At 41.9% G+C, this 14,779-nt stretch overlaps 1 protein-coding gene across 1 annotated transcript in view; it reads right to left on the reverse strand.

The window, feature by feature from the left end:
- The window catches only part of dntt (deoxynucleotidyltransferase, terminal), an 80,874-nt gene that overhangs the window by 27,480 nt on the left and 38,615 nt on the right, over window positions 1-14,779 (reverse strand). The window contains exons 9-10 of the mRNA XM_038737051.1: window positions 6,817-7,065; window positions 6,254-6,337 (exon numbers count right to left, since the gene is read on the reverse strand). Of these exons, the coding sequence (XP_038592979.1) occupies window positions 6,254-6,337; window positions 6,817-7,065 (333 nt within the window). The remainder of the gene's footprint in view (window positions 1-6,253; window positions 6,338-6,816; window positions 7,066-14,779) is intronic.

Below are 14,779 nucleotides of genomic sequence, written 5' to 3' on the forward strand. Positions count from 1 at the left end.
CTCCATGAGGGTGGTATGAGGGCCCGACGTCCACAGGTGGGGGTTGTGCTTACAGCCCAACACCGTGCAGGACGTTTGGCATTTGCCAGAGAACACCAAGATTGGAAAATTCATCCTGTGCTCTTCACAGATGAAAGCAGGTTCACACTGAGCACATGTGACAGACGTGACAGAGTCTGGAGACGCCGTGGAGAACGTTCTGCTGCCTGCAACATCCTCCAGCATGACCGGATGGTGTGGGGTGGCATTTCTTTGGCATTTCTTTCTCCATGTGCTCGCCAGAGGTAGCCTGACTGCCATTAGGTACCGAGATGAGATCCTCAGACCCCTTGTGAGACCATATGCTGGTGCGGTTGGCCCTGGGTTCCTCCTAATGCGAGACAATGCTAGACCTCATGTGGCTGGAGTGTGTCAGCAGTTCCTGCAAGAGGAAGGCACTGATGCTATGGACTGGCCCGCCCGTTCCCCAGACACGTGGACGTCACACACACTACTGAGCCTCATTTTGACTTGTTTTAAGGACATTACATCAAAGCTGGATCGGCCTGTAGTGTGGTTTTCCACTTTGATTTTGAGTATGACGTTCACCGGTGTTACTCCACTGCGTGTGCCTGTTACTGGCTTCACTTTCTGCCATTGAGACACGTGGAACTGATCAGTTGCCTGCCTTGCTCACCACCACGCCAAACAAAGCTCCCAGTTTAATTCACACTGCCAGCCTGCTCTCTGCCATTCAGCACTTTTTATCAAGTGACATTATTTCAGCTTTGTTTCACAATAAATTATGTTAAACTGCATCATGTAACAGGACACACACCTCAATTGTTGTTTTACAGTGTTTTCACGTCAGTTGTTATTATTTTATCAGATAAATGCAGAATTTTTGTATTAACACAGTGTTGTGCATGAATGCGCTGAAAGAGTGTGTTCATTGAACATGCTCGGTGAAGTGAACGTATCCGCGTCCTGCAAGAGTTAACAAAGCTCACGCACTGTGTTTTACGTCACCTTGAATAGCACAGAATATGAAACGTCACGGTAGCACAGCTGTTGCATCTGGCTGGTCAGATACAGCTACCAGTGCCGGGTCTGAAAAAACAAGTCAGAACCTTTACCACTTCAGCAACCAGTTTTGAAACGACACAGTGAGTTCAAGACACATCCAGACTAGTGTTGTAGTACTCGAGACCGGTCTTAAGCGTACTTTTTGATGGTTTTGGTCTCGTCTCGGACTCGACCTCATTTGTACTCGGTCTTGTCTCGGTCTCGCACGTTGAGGACTTGGGATTTTATTTCAAGGCCAGTCAAGAGGAATACCAATAAATTGCTTTTGCATTGTCTGATATATTTGTTAATATCCTAACTTTCATTGGATGTAAAACATATTGCTTCAAATGCAAACAATAACCCTAATTAAAAATATATTGTTACCGTAACAACCGTTCCCCTTCCCCGCGATGGTCAGCATGGAAAAGAAGTGTTGAATAAAGATGCTTACGTTGATTTCAGCTCTTAGTGTTTGTTTGGGGGTGTTTTAGGATGCTTTCACACCTGCCTCATCTATTTCAGTTGAATCGCACCAGAGTTTGTTTTCCACCTTGGTGCGGTTCGTTTGGGCAGGTGTGAATGCAGCAATCACACTCAGGTGCGCACCAAAAGTGGCGCAAACACGCGGACCGAGGCCTCCTCTTCAAGGTGGTCTCAGTACAATTTCAAACGAACTCTGGTGCACTTCGCTTGTGGTGAGAAAGGAAACCAACCAACCACAGGACTTTATGATAGCAGAGATGTGATCTGTGCATTATTTCCAAAGGTAAACCTCTAATAATCCATCAGCTGACCGCGAAATGTGTTCAGCTATCTTATAATTGATTTGTATAAGCCGCTATGTTTATGAAAATCATTTGGTAACGTTTACTTGTCAGCGTGGGTATTTCAATTTTCCCTGGTTAAAATATGTTAAAAAAGGAGAGCAAATAGCACTCCGTTTACCATGTCCATAAAACATCTGCGACAGCAATACCACAGTAGGCTATACAATAGGCTAATAAGCCCCGAATTATTACTGTACATGTCCTGTTTTTACATTATTATTCATAACAGGCTATGCAGTCGATATTCTGCCTAACATAACTAATCATGCTTATAATAAATGATTACTTCGTGAGCTCTTAGCGATACAGATCAGAAGCAGTAAAGTTCTGCATAAACTTCTGTCAGTCACTGGAGTTTGATTTCCCCACGTGGGTCCTGATGATGCAGGATAACAATCGCCAAAGCTGTCCAATCGCCAAGTTACCTGTAAGTCTGTGTAACGTCATGGTTACTTCTCTTGGTTCGTTTGTAAACCTGCAGTGTGAACATGAACTGGACCAGAACTGAAATGCAACAGTGTATGCCCTTGATCTTTCAGATCAATTTGAGAAGTACCTATGATCTTGTTCCACATTTTATTGTGTGTCATGTAATGTGGGGAACTGGTCTTGGTCTCGACTTGGTCTCAACCCCTAAAAGTCTTGGTCTTGTCTTGGTCTCAATAAACTCTGGTCTTGGTCTTGACTTGGTCTCGGTTTGGGCAGTCTTGACTACAACACTAATCCAAACAGTCTTGAGAAATCTGCGAGTGAATGAGGATCACAATAAATCATTAACAAAAGGGTGAGACCTCAAGCCAACAGCCACAAACTTCCTCCAGTCAAAGAACTAGTTAATTTTAGTCTGCGTGAATTGAACTTTGGGCTACCTCTTGTGAAATGTGAACCTGCACAACACTGACCACTATCCCCTGCAATCCATATGTACACTCTGACAAGCTGCTGAAGATATTCATAAAGAGAGGAAATGGAGAAGTAAATCTTCTGCATTTAAAACATCCAAACACCATATTCACAAACTGCAGAGGCAAACTTGCATCTAATCTTGACTCTGAAAACCCTGCAGTTGCCAACTGTCATTGTGCCAGATTTTTGTGCCATCTGGCCAGGGATATAAACCAGCAACCTTCAGCCTACTAGTCTGCTTCTCAAACCTCTGGGCTATTGGCACCAGCCCTAACACAGCAGGCTAAAACCAGCCCTGGCACTAGGTGGAATACTAAAGCAGAAGTACATAACCATTGATCAAGACATTTCAAACAAAAATGTTCTCGGTCAATCGTTATATCAATTATATTAGGGGAATCATTTCAATTTGGCTTTATTGTTGCTGACTTGCTCTCCAAATCCCCACCATCTGTCATCCCTGCCTCCTTGCTCATCACACCTGTTGTCAAAACGGATTGTCACAGGTGGAGAATGACTTCCAATTATGATATGATTAAAATAGTGGTATTACCACCACTGCATGACACTTTGAACTACTAGATGTAAACACACCTACCCACTGCTTTATCCTGAAGCCAATTAAGTACATGAATCCAACAAAGGCAAGATGTTCCTGAACAAAACCTAATTAGTGCTTGCAATGTAGGCAAGCAAAGAGTTAATTGGTTATTAAATTGCCTGAGTTATGCTGTAAATAGATTTCCTCTTCTTTTCTGTGTGCCTTCATACCACTGCGTAAGGTAAGATTCTGTTTATTTAATTTGGAAATGTGTAAATAAACCTTGAACTCCCCAATGTAATTACCTTTACATTAATTAGCTTGTGCTTTCATATATAGAAACATTAATATACATTTTGTTCACTCAACCTGCTCTGATGTAGTCATGTATACAGTGTGAGATGTGTGTGAGATGGAGCATTGCACTGCATCAAGCCCACCAATGCCCTGCCCACCCCCCCACTAGGCACTGTGTTATAATTAAAAATGTTCTTCTCGCTCCAGGACCATCTTTCTGCTCGCTCAGACTGGAAACACATATTGCACTGCCTAATTTGAGATGATTTGTCAAAGTTTTCTCATGCTGTGATATTCCAACACAACGGCCCTAATCTGCCCTAAAACATTTGAGGACCAAGGCTTTGGCAGTAATTCACTATCCAGATTCATAAGCACACACTCAGAGGGGAGATGTTGTGGTAAATCCTACCTGTGGAAAACACTTAACAGATGGCCTTTGCACTCACTGCTGGTGGATTTTGTCTCACACTCTCTCTCTCTCTCTCTCTCTCTCTCTCTCTCTCTCTCTCTCTCTCTCTCTCTCTGCCTGCTAAGAAATGGTCTTCTGTCATTCTGAGTTTGTGGTTTTCAAGTTTCTCTGGCAGTAATTTACAAAAGAAAACATTTTCTTTTTGTCTTCCCTCAACGTGTAGCCTGGTTTAAGACCTCTGAATTAACCTCTAAATCACTGCTTACAGTACATCTCTAAAATTGTTCAGCAATTCAAACAGGTCTTATGTTGCGTCCGTTGTTTTCTTCAGTTAGAGAAACTGTTGACGGTTTACAGCTCTGTATAGGCATAATTAAGATTGGTATATCAGGAACACTTTCCAGGGCCTGCTTCAACCTGCAAGGCAACGGTCAATTACCCTATGGGGGTAGCTGAGCTGTCACTGCTGTTAGCATGTTTACTTTGATGTTACAAGGGATATCTTTTAGCAAGTACTGATATAACAGACACAAAATGGCACAAAATACACAGCTGTTTGTATTCAAAAATGAGGTTCTGAGTTGCCTGAATTGTGAATACAGGAAAGTTTCTCACACCCAAGAGGTGAATTAAAGTTTAAGAGAGAAATGCAATCTGCAATAACTAAATTTACTATTTGCCGATTTCACACAGATCAGAATGTTTTTGTCACGTCACCTCTAGCGCAGACACAGGGATACACAGGGGACTGAACCCAGACGCAGAACACTGAGACCGAGCAAGTTCAATGTTTTAATAATAACCAAAAGGTATACTGGCTTACAGTGAGGTAAAGCAGGCAAGGGTCAAAACAGACAAGCAGTCAAAAACCAAGGCAAACTTATCCAGAAGAGAGCAGGCAAAAGCAAAATTTGATCCCAAAAAGGGAAGCAAATGGGTTAGACAGTATATACACAAGAGAGGGGCAGCTAACTATGCATAGGTGAAACTCTTTGGGCAGGGTAGACAGTCAAACAACACAAAACACACAAAAAGCAGGAAGTAAAGTACACAAGAAACACGAGGAAGGATAATTAAAAAAGAAAACCCAGGAAATAACCAAAACTCAAACCCAAAACCATGACAGATTTGTGTTAGCAGTGGTAGCCACTGAAGTTCCAGTTTAGTATAAACACCTTTAAATGATACCTAACTCAAAATCTAATATCAAACAAAACACGTATTCTCAGCAAACAAATATGGATAGATACTTAGTTGCCATTTCGAGCTTACATGATAAGATGTTTGTTTTTTGCTTTTTGGCATCTTTTGCTGAACATTTGCTGAGTAAGGAACACATTGAGCAGCAGATAAGTGGATTATGCAGCAGAAGTATAGTTTCAGTAGCTTCTATAGATGTTTTGATACTTTTTCTCTTCTGTGAAAACTTGTAGATTGGAGTACATTGTAAATAAAATGTGAATTTGCAACACATCCTCATACCTAAACAACAAAATAGGTAGGTTATCAAGTGTCCCAAAAAACATTCAAGACTGTCTTATAAAACAACATATATAGCCGTTGACATATAAGACTGCTTCCGAAAACGACACATATGAGCATTTCACGTATCCGTCCAGCAACACGCATACATCGTTAACATGATGTTTAACACGTGGTAAACGTTGTGAAACAATCATAGTTTGGATAGTACTACTTAACCAACTACTTGGTTAGGTTAAGCAAGAGATCTGGTTTGGGTTAAAATATGTACATTATACATGTCACGTGACGTAGGTCATCCACAAAACGTTATTTAACTTACTTACTTTAACTTACTCACCATTGACTGACAAACCTCAGTCTCCTACGTGGAAGTCCTCAGTTTACGTGACTAATCATCTTTCACCCCCTTTAAAACCTACAGTGGATGAGTGCTTAACACTAAATTGCTACATTTTGCAAAATGGATAATTGTAAGACTTTGTGTGTGGGTGTTTTAAGCTATATCATTGCATAAATCATTATGTTGCAGTTATTGTCATGTCAAACATGGATGAATGTCTGAACCACAGTTCATTAATCTTTCACACACTGTGTTTGACCAATATTGTGGCTTTATTTTAAGTGACACTGCTAGTCAAAATCTTACAGAACAAATCTTAACGGATTTTATGTATATTATTAGCTGATTTACTAAGATATCAGTTCCAGCTTTAGTGTATCTAATGTTGCTCTAAGTACCTTGGTTTTGTCGTACAGGGCGTGGTTGTCCAAAAGCATCCGCCGCTCCACTTGAGCGAACCTCCTCAGGTCTCTCTCAAACTGCTGTGGAAGAAAAGAACCAATGGTCTGAAACCAAATATCTGTTTTACTTGTCTGTTTATATGGCATTGAAAGGAAAAGGTAATGCCAGACTGTATTTGTCTTCCTGAAGGACTTAATACCTATTTATCCCATAAGAAAGAAGCTATTTGATATCAAACATTATAGATATTTTTATACTATATTGTACGCTTTCATGTGACATTGTATTATTTCTTTATCTTTGAAGTTTCTTTGAAGGTGTTTTAGTTGTCTAAAATGTTTGTCTCCTTATAACCAGACTCCTATTTGGCAAAATAAAGTCTACAGGGACCTTTCCCTTGATGTTGTTCTTGTATCCAAGCAACAGTTTACTACAGTGTTGGCACATACAAGAAATGATAGATCACGAAATACAGTAACTACATTTTTCCTTTTTTTTACCCATGGATTCTACCTGCAGCTACTTCACATTGTCATTCAGTCTGTATAATACTTCATACCCTGGAGCCAGTCCAGCCCAGGAGAGCAAAGGCGTAACGATCCATAGGTGGCGACACCAAGTCCACGCGCACTGCCCTCCAACCCCTGCTGTCCCCCTCTGCTCTGTGGAGACCTCCCTCCACGTGGCTGCCCTCCAGGCGCAGAATCAGGAAGCACTTTGCAAAGTGGTCCATGGCCTCAAACCTGTGGCAGGGAAGCTTCGACATATCAAAGGTGGAAGCCTGGTAGTCACTGTAGAGCAGAATGCCCTGTTGAAGACAGAAAAATGAAGTATTTTAGCGTGGATATTGGTTTATTGGATTTTATAGATATAGATTTTTTTCTTTACAAAATGTTTGCCTCTACTATTATCAGCCTCTCTGTCTGTCCAAGATACAAACATGTCTGTAGAATATGCTCTATAACCATTGATAACAGAATGATTTGTACCACTCATAGCTCAGATATAAACATTTAAGTCATGCAATTGAAATTATGAAAAGGACTTTTCGCCTTTGGTCTTTCCTTTAAGGAGGACAGCCGGTCTATCTTTCTCAAGCTAGCACTCAGGGGCCCTGACAGCGAAATCCCGGTCACTTTTCATCTTTAGCCCAGACTTCAGAGCTGCCAAAAAGTGCCCTATCTGGGGATCAGAGCCTGCACACTGGCTCATAGAAGGTTAAAAGTACTGAAGCGTAATCTGCAAACAAGGTGTTGATCAGCCTTAAATGTATCTAATAACTCTGTACTTCCATTCCAAAACTGACACCAAAGTAAGGATGGAGTAATGTGTTCTCTGAGGATTTAGCCAGACCTGGGTCATGCCTTGTTAGCATTATCAATATCAAAAGCCTGCATGTTTATCTGTGTCACTGAACGGCAGGAACCACATAATTTTTTTATTTGTATTTGTAAGAGACTTTAACCTTGGATCACACAGCTCAACTACAGTGAATTGATTCAAGTCATGGCTTGGTGTTTTTGGTTAGGGGACCGTCAGATTCACTTTTCTCCATGCAATCAAAACAATTTTATTGTCATAAATTAGCTGCAGAACGTTTAATGACATTCAGTCTTTACATCTGCCACCAAATGATGTAAGTATATGTGAAGGTGTTGCTAGAAGAATTGGCTGAATATTGTCAGTTTAGTAATAATTGCCTGTCTGGCAGAAAAGGATGACTATTGCTCTGCACTGTCTGAACTGAGCTTTTTAAATACACCACACCCTTTTTTCTGTTATTTGACAGGTTGGATTAAAGTACAGCCACAGAGAATCCAGCCACATATCTGAAACCTGGTAAAAAAAAAAAAAAAAACCTTGAAGCAAAATGCTGTAATTTAATGCAGCAATCCTATCAAAGAGCACCTCCCTGTTTCTGGATCCATCATAAGATCATTTAAAATCTTTACATAGATCGTCTTACAGAAACGTGACTGCAGTTCTTGCAAAATGTTATTGCTTTCTATGAATGCTGCAACTTTCTTGAAAACCAGATTCTTCATATTCTCTGTGATAAAAGGAAGTTTAGAGGTATTGAAAATGGTTAAGTCAAGGTTTCTTTAAACGAGGTTGGGTATTTGCCATCTTAAAATAGTGAGCCCAGGAAAGAGAGGAATTTTCTGGGGATGATCTCAAGTGGATAGGTCTAAATAGGGGTCCATTTGTGTACCACTCAGTGGTACATTTTCTTTTCTTTTTGTTTAGCTTTTTCTTTTGTTTAGCTTGTTTTTATGCCAACAGGCTAAACTAGGATGTTGAACATGATAAAGAATATACCTGTTAACATTGTCATTGTGAGCATGTTAGCAAGTTGACATTAGTAACCAGCTTCAAAAACCACTGTGCCTAAGTACCAGTCTAACAAAGCAGCTAGCATTTAGACCAGTGGTGGGCAAATAGCGGCCCATGGGCCAAATCCGACCCTCCAACAGAAATATTTTGTGCTCCAAGGCACCCCAATGAAGTCACTTTTATAGTTTGTATCAAAACTTTTCCCTCATATTTCATAAATCTCCTATGGGTAACAATGGAAATACAAGGCACATGTAAATCGCAACGTGACACTGTAACGTCTAATTAATAATCAATGTATTTACACTCACTGTCCTCTTTATTAGGTACACCTGCTTAATTGCTTGTTAACACAAATAGCTAATCAGTCAATCACACGGCAGCAACTCCAGGTATTTAGGCATATAGACGTGGTCAAGACAAGATGCTGAAGTTCAAACCAAGCATCAGAATGGGGAAGACAGGGAAATTCAGTGACTTTGAACGTGGCATGGTTGTTGTTGCCAGACGGGCTGGTCTGAGTATTTCAGAAACTGCTGATCTGCTGCAATTTTAATGCACAGGGGTTAAGAAAGAGAAAATATCCAGTGAGTGGCAGCTGTGTGGACGAAAATGCCTTGTTGATGTCAGAGGTCAGAGGAGAATGGGCAGACTGGTTGGAGATGACAGAAAGGCAACAGTAACTCAAATAACCACTCGTTGCAGCCAAGGTATGCAGAACACCTCTGAACGGACAATACGTCGAACCTTGAAGCAGATGAGCTACAGCAGCAGAAGACCACACCGGGTGCCACTCCTGTCAGCTGAGAACAGGAAACTGAGGCTACAATTTGCACAGGTTCCCACATTGGACAATAGAAGATCAGAAAAACGTTGTCTGGTCTGATGAGTCTCGATTTCAGCTGCGACATTCAGATGATAGGGTCAGAATTTGGCGTATACAACATGAAAGCATGGATCCATCCTACCTTGTATCAACGGTTCAGGCTTGTGGTGGTGATGTGTGAGATATTTTCTTGGCACACTTTGGGTTCCCTTAGTATAAATTAAGCATTGTTACTTTCTGCAGGTGTTTCTGGCTCTGGAGCTGTGGAGTCTGGATCTGTAGTTGCGAGTCACCTGCTGCTACAATTATTGTTACTAATCCTGTTGTTATTATTATTGTCTTTAACATTATGATTATTATCATTAACACTACTATAAATATCTGTACCATTATTCATTCACTCTATAGCAACATCACCTTTACTGTCTGTACCTCTGTGTGTATATTGTGTAGGCTGCCTCCCTCCCCTCTCTCTCTCCTAGTGCTTGCTCTTGGTGGGAACTGTTGGGCTTCTGTAAATAACATCACAGAGTACGGTCGAGACCTGCTCTTTTATGAAAAGCGCTCTGAGATAACTGTTGTTGTGATTTGGTGCTGTATAAATAAAATTGAATTGAACTGAATTTAAACACACCAGCCTACCGGAGTACTGTTGCTGACGATGTCCATCTCTTTATGACCACAGTGTTCCCATCTTCTGATAACTACTTCTAGCAGGATAATGCACCGCGTCACAAAGCTCAAATCATCTCAAACTGGCTTCTTGAACATGACAATGAGTTCACTATACTCCAATGGCCTCCACAGTCACCAGATCTTAATCCAGTAGAGCACATTTGGGATGTGGTGGGATGATCAGGACATTTCAAGTCTAGTCTAGTGCAACTCAAGGCATCCATTTAGCATACTTGAATATTTTTGACCAAATAAGTAGGAACATTTGCTGCTGTTAGCCCTTACTTATTAATGGTTCAAATAACCTCAGATAAATTCCTAAAACAACCATATTTATAAGGAAATATTTTAAAATGTACTGAGAAAATAAAAAATTAATATTGACAATATATCGGGCTAAATGTTATTGATTAAATCAATAACAAAGTAAACTTGATTTGTTAAATTAAGCGGTGGAGGTATCTATGTAAAGAACAAGGGTCATTCTGAGTGTGACACATGGACACATGCATCTGGGATAAAGCACCAGTCAGTCAGAGCGCAGTGGCCCTACAAATGAGAAAAGAGGTAGCCATAGGGCCATAGATGCCATTAACAGGACATGGACCTCTGTGTGAACATCTGCTCAGACTTGTCAACAGTCTAATTTGAGCCCAGAGTGGTGAAAAAAGGGAATGCCTGAGTGTAAGATCCAATAGAGAGACGAGCCTCCAGTCAGCCATGGTAGATGGCTGAAGTCAATTCCCTGGTAAATACTCCCACTCCTTAGATAATGGAAATCTCTGCCAACTGAGATGTCAGTGTGTGGAAGAGAGAGGAGAGAGGGCCACTGATGAGAAACAAAGCTGCAAGTGTAGAAAAGAGTCAAAATGGAGTGAGTGCAAGACAGTTAGAGAATAAAGCATTCAACCTGTAAGAGAAAGTAAGAAATGGGTGGACAAGTAAGATAGAAGGAAAGACACAAAAGGAGAAAGAAGAAAAAGACAAAAGAGAGCCTGTGAATTGATTTCCTCCAGGCCTCGCCCTGGCTGATTATGCTTCTCCCTGGATGCGGGAGTGTTAAAGCGATTAAGATTACAAATTGTCAATTTAATTCCAGTGCCCGGTGTAATTGTTGGGATACTACTCTCCTCTCACTGGCCATAAATCTGTTGCACTCCCCTTAAAGAGCAATAATTGGGGAGGCAAGTGCAGCGTGCAGCTACTCTGCCTGTCCAGCCAGTGACTGAGGTTAATCACAAAACATTAAACACCTAGTCAGCATAGCCCGAATAGCAGCTACTAAACAGTCCTGCCCGACCGTCGAACAGTTGTCAGACGAGGACAGAGCTTCCCAGAGGGTACAGAGGAAGGTAGGTAGCGAGCAATCTGAGGTGGTGACAGTGAAACCCCTTGAGTTACACACGTGGAGAAGATCTCAAAGAAATAGCCATCCTCCTCCTCACTTTTCCTCCTCTGATTTATCTTTAGGGGTGGACTGGTTTGTCGCGCAATTGCAGACACCCTCCGCTGCACCCCTGGACCGCTCTCCCTCTGCAATTACAGATAACCATTCACCTTCCAATAATAGGCAGGGAGAGGGATTCTTGAAGTTCCCTTTACATTCAGTAATAGCTTAGCTAAAGGCAGTGACAGTTCCCACTTAGATAATGAGGCCAGAATGGCAGCATAAAAGCACTTAAACACTGACTAATCTGAAATTAAAATCCCCGCAAGCCACACTTGAGACAAGTTGTGGGAGAAGGTCTGCAACCCGTCTCATACACAAGGCCGCATACGTAGGTCCCTTCTTATTCTGGCAGATATTTCAGCTCCTCCTGGCAGTGCATTTCTTTCAGCCTTGAATCACTTTCATCCCTTCAGAGAAAAGTATTAATGAGTTATGGTGACAGTTGCACAGACCATTAAGTTCCTGAATATGGATGCCCTTCACTCACTGAGGTTCGCGGCCCTCTTGCCTACACGCATAATGTAGTCGCGCTGATTTTGTTTTCTCAGTCTCTTACTATCTGTCTGACACGCATACACTCCCAAATCCAAGCACAAAAACAGGATGTCATGAAGTTCCCCATCTCAGCATCGCCGGGGGCTGTTTAGGCCAATAGCACTCTGTAATCATCTCCCACGCAGCAGGTAATGTCAGCGAGCATCTGAGAGTAAGCTTATTCCGCCAGAACTGTTTACAGAGGGAATTACAGAGGAGGACAGCGGGAAGATAATCTTTACCCCAAAGCATCACCTCTGAGCACTGAAAAAAAAAAAAAAGTCAAGTGAACACGACTTCTAAAAATTGTGATCTAAAAGCTGAGCTTTTTTATTTATTTTTTCTACTTGATTATTTACTCAGGGTCTTTTCTTGAGAGAGCGAGATGAGTGGCCGCAGCAGCCGGCGAGGCCACCTGTACGCAGAGGACGAGCGCGATGTTGTCAGGGACGCCAGGAGCTCTCATCTCATCTCGCATTCTCTCTGACTCACGGAAAGAGACTTCACAACCCGCCGTCAAGGCGCAGATTAGTGCGTGTTAGCCAGGACCGTTTGAACTGCACTTTGACTTTGATTCAGAGCTTCTCCAGAATGAAAGAGGCTGATTGCTGAAATTAAAGTGCAACAGTTTGTGTGTCTATATTTGTGTCCTCTCAATGTCAGTCAAAGTAGCCTTTCCTGCTCAGATTTTATTTAGATCTCAAAGTGACTAACTCTGTGTGACTGCAAAATAACCTCAGCTGTATGGGCAGCTCTGCCTGAATCATTTATTCAACCAAAGGGAAAACTCTCCCATCCCTAACCACATTGACTCAGACCAAATGCGGAACAATAAAGCCTGAGCTGAATGGCATTATAATGGTGGCAATGCATACAGAGCTCAGCCTTCAGAAAGCAGCACTTATACAGTATTTAGAGAGTGTGATGATAGATGGATGGAGGGTGAAACATGGCCCTCTCCATCTCTCCGTTGCTATTACCAGGGCCAAGCTGAATCTCATCTGTCTGCCACAGAAGCTGGTGGCTGACCTTGCCTCTGCCCCCAAGTTATGCTTTCAGAATATCAGCAGGAGGGACGGTGGGGGGTGGGGGGTGGGGGGGGTTGTTTGGGGGGAGAAAAAAAAATGATGAACCCGTTTTTACAAGGACGTTTCTAGATGGATGTATTTTTAACTCCCTGCAGGCTGAAGAGGGGTGCTGAAGGGTTGGGAGGGGGGTACAGAGACTGCCCATGATATTCGGCCTGAGTGAAGACACGTGGGCCCCCAGGGGCTTGATTGCAGATGACAAGGTTACACGACTTAGAGTCAACCTCTGCTACCTCCACTTAATCACTGTCTCTTGTGTCCTCGTCCCTGCAGAACGCTCCCCTCCGTATCCCTATTCCATCCAGCCTGCTGAGAAGAAAGCCTCCGCTCGTATCACACTGTCCCTTCCTGGGCTCCTAAAGCCTTTTTAACACCTGCCCTACCCGCCTAATTCACTGTCTCACATCCGTTTTACCTCCTTATCCCCACACATTCACACATACTTTCGCACATTCACCTCGTTCCCTCTACCTATAGTGAACATAAGTGGCTGCAAGTGGTGAGAGCTCGCCGCGGTGACATACAGTAAGTAGGAGGTAATTATCATCAGGATGGACCACTGAAGGAGTGGAGGCATGTGGAGGTGTGGAAGGAAGAAGGACAGAGGGATTTATTTTTAAACCAGCTGATGACAAAAAGAAGCCGACAGCTAGACTAGACAGCGCGGTCCTGCTCTTCATCAAACACTTGTCTCCTCTCATGACCCTCTGCAACTACGCATTTATCTAAGGGGAGAAATCTGTGTTGACAAAGAAATGTCCTTCCACATGGTTTTATTTTTTACAGAATGTAATGTACTGTACATTTTATGTCAGTGACATTATCCATAATGTATTTGCATTGCCTCATGAGAGTTATGCGTGTGTCTGTCCACAGCTGATCTCGGATCCTACTAGACCCATCAGCCTAATATTTTTTGTCCATATTTATGTCTGTATGCTCAAGGACCTCTCCTGGTTGCGGTGATTCACACCTTTTAAAAAAACATATTTTATTGAGTGAGCCTGTTATAAAAAGCTTAGACTTTCATCTATTCAGTGGCAGGCCACAAAAACATTTTTGTTATCTTCACTGCCATCTTGACTGAGTGAGATTCAAGTCTTCTTTGTTTGGATGGGGAGGGGATTTAATTTGATGTTGTGTGTTACAACAAAATGTAAATAATAAGTAATAAATAAGTAGTGGACTCATTTTGTCTCATTTATTCATTTATTGTTTCCTTGTTAAGTTTAGACCATGCGAAGTTGTCTCTTCGCAACACGACTACATTGTAAGAAATGAGGGGGTGGGGGGTTTATTGCAAGGAGCTGTATAGCTGTAGGTGGGGGCATGTTGCTTCGGGTACCAGTGAGACAATGAAATATGATCCAGAAAGTCCAGTTTCATTAACAGAGAAATTAAACTGAAGGCTTACTGCTGATTAGCGATAGGAGGACGGCGTGATTTTACAACTCTGGAAAGTTACCATGGTGACAAACATTATCTTTTATTATTTATGGTTTATTTTATTAGGGACCGATATATCTAACATTGATAAACTGAAAACAGCAATCCAGTGTGTGTACCATAGTGTTTTTAGCAGTTGCTAATTTGCAACACCAGGGCTTTTAAAGAA

The sequence above is a fragment of the Micropterus salmoides genome, unplaced genomic scaffold (genome assembly GCF_014851395.1).
Source record: "Micropterus salmoides isolate LMB-PRFRI ecotype aquatic unplaced genomic scaffold, ASM1485139v1 Ms_hic_scaffold_22, whole genome shotgun sequence".
In the NCBI taxonomy this organism is placed as follows: domain Eukaryota; kingdom Metazoa; phylum Chordata; class Actinopteri; order Centrarchiformes; family Centrarchidae; genus Micropterus; species Micropterus salmoides.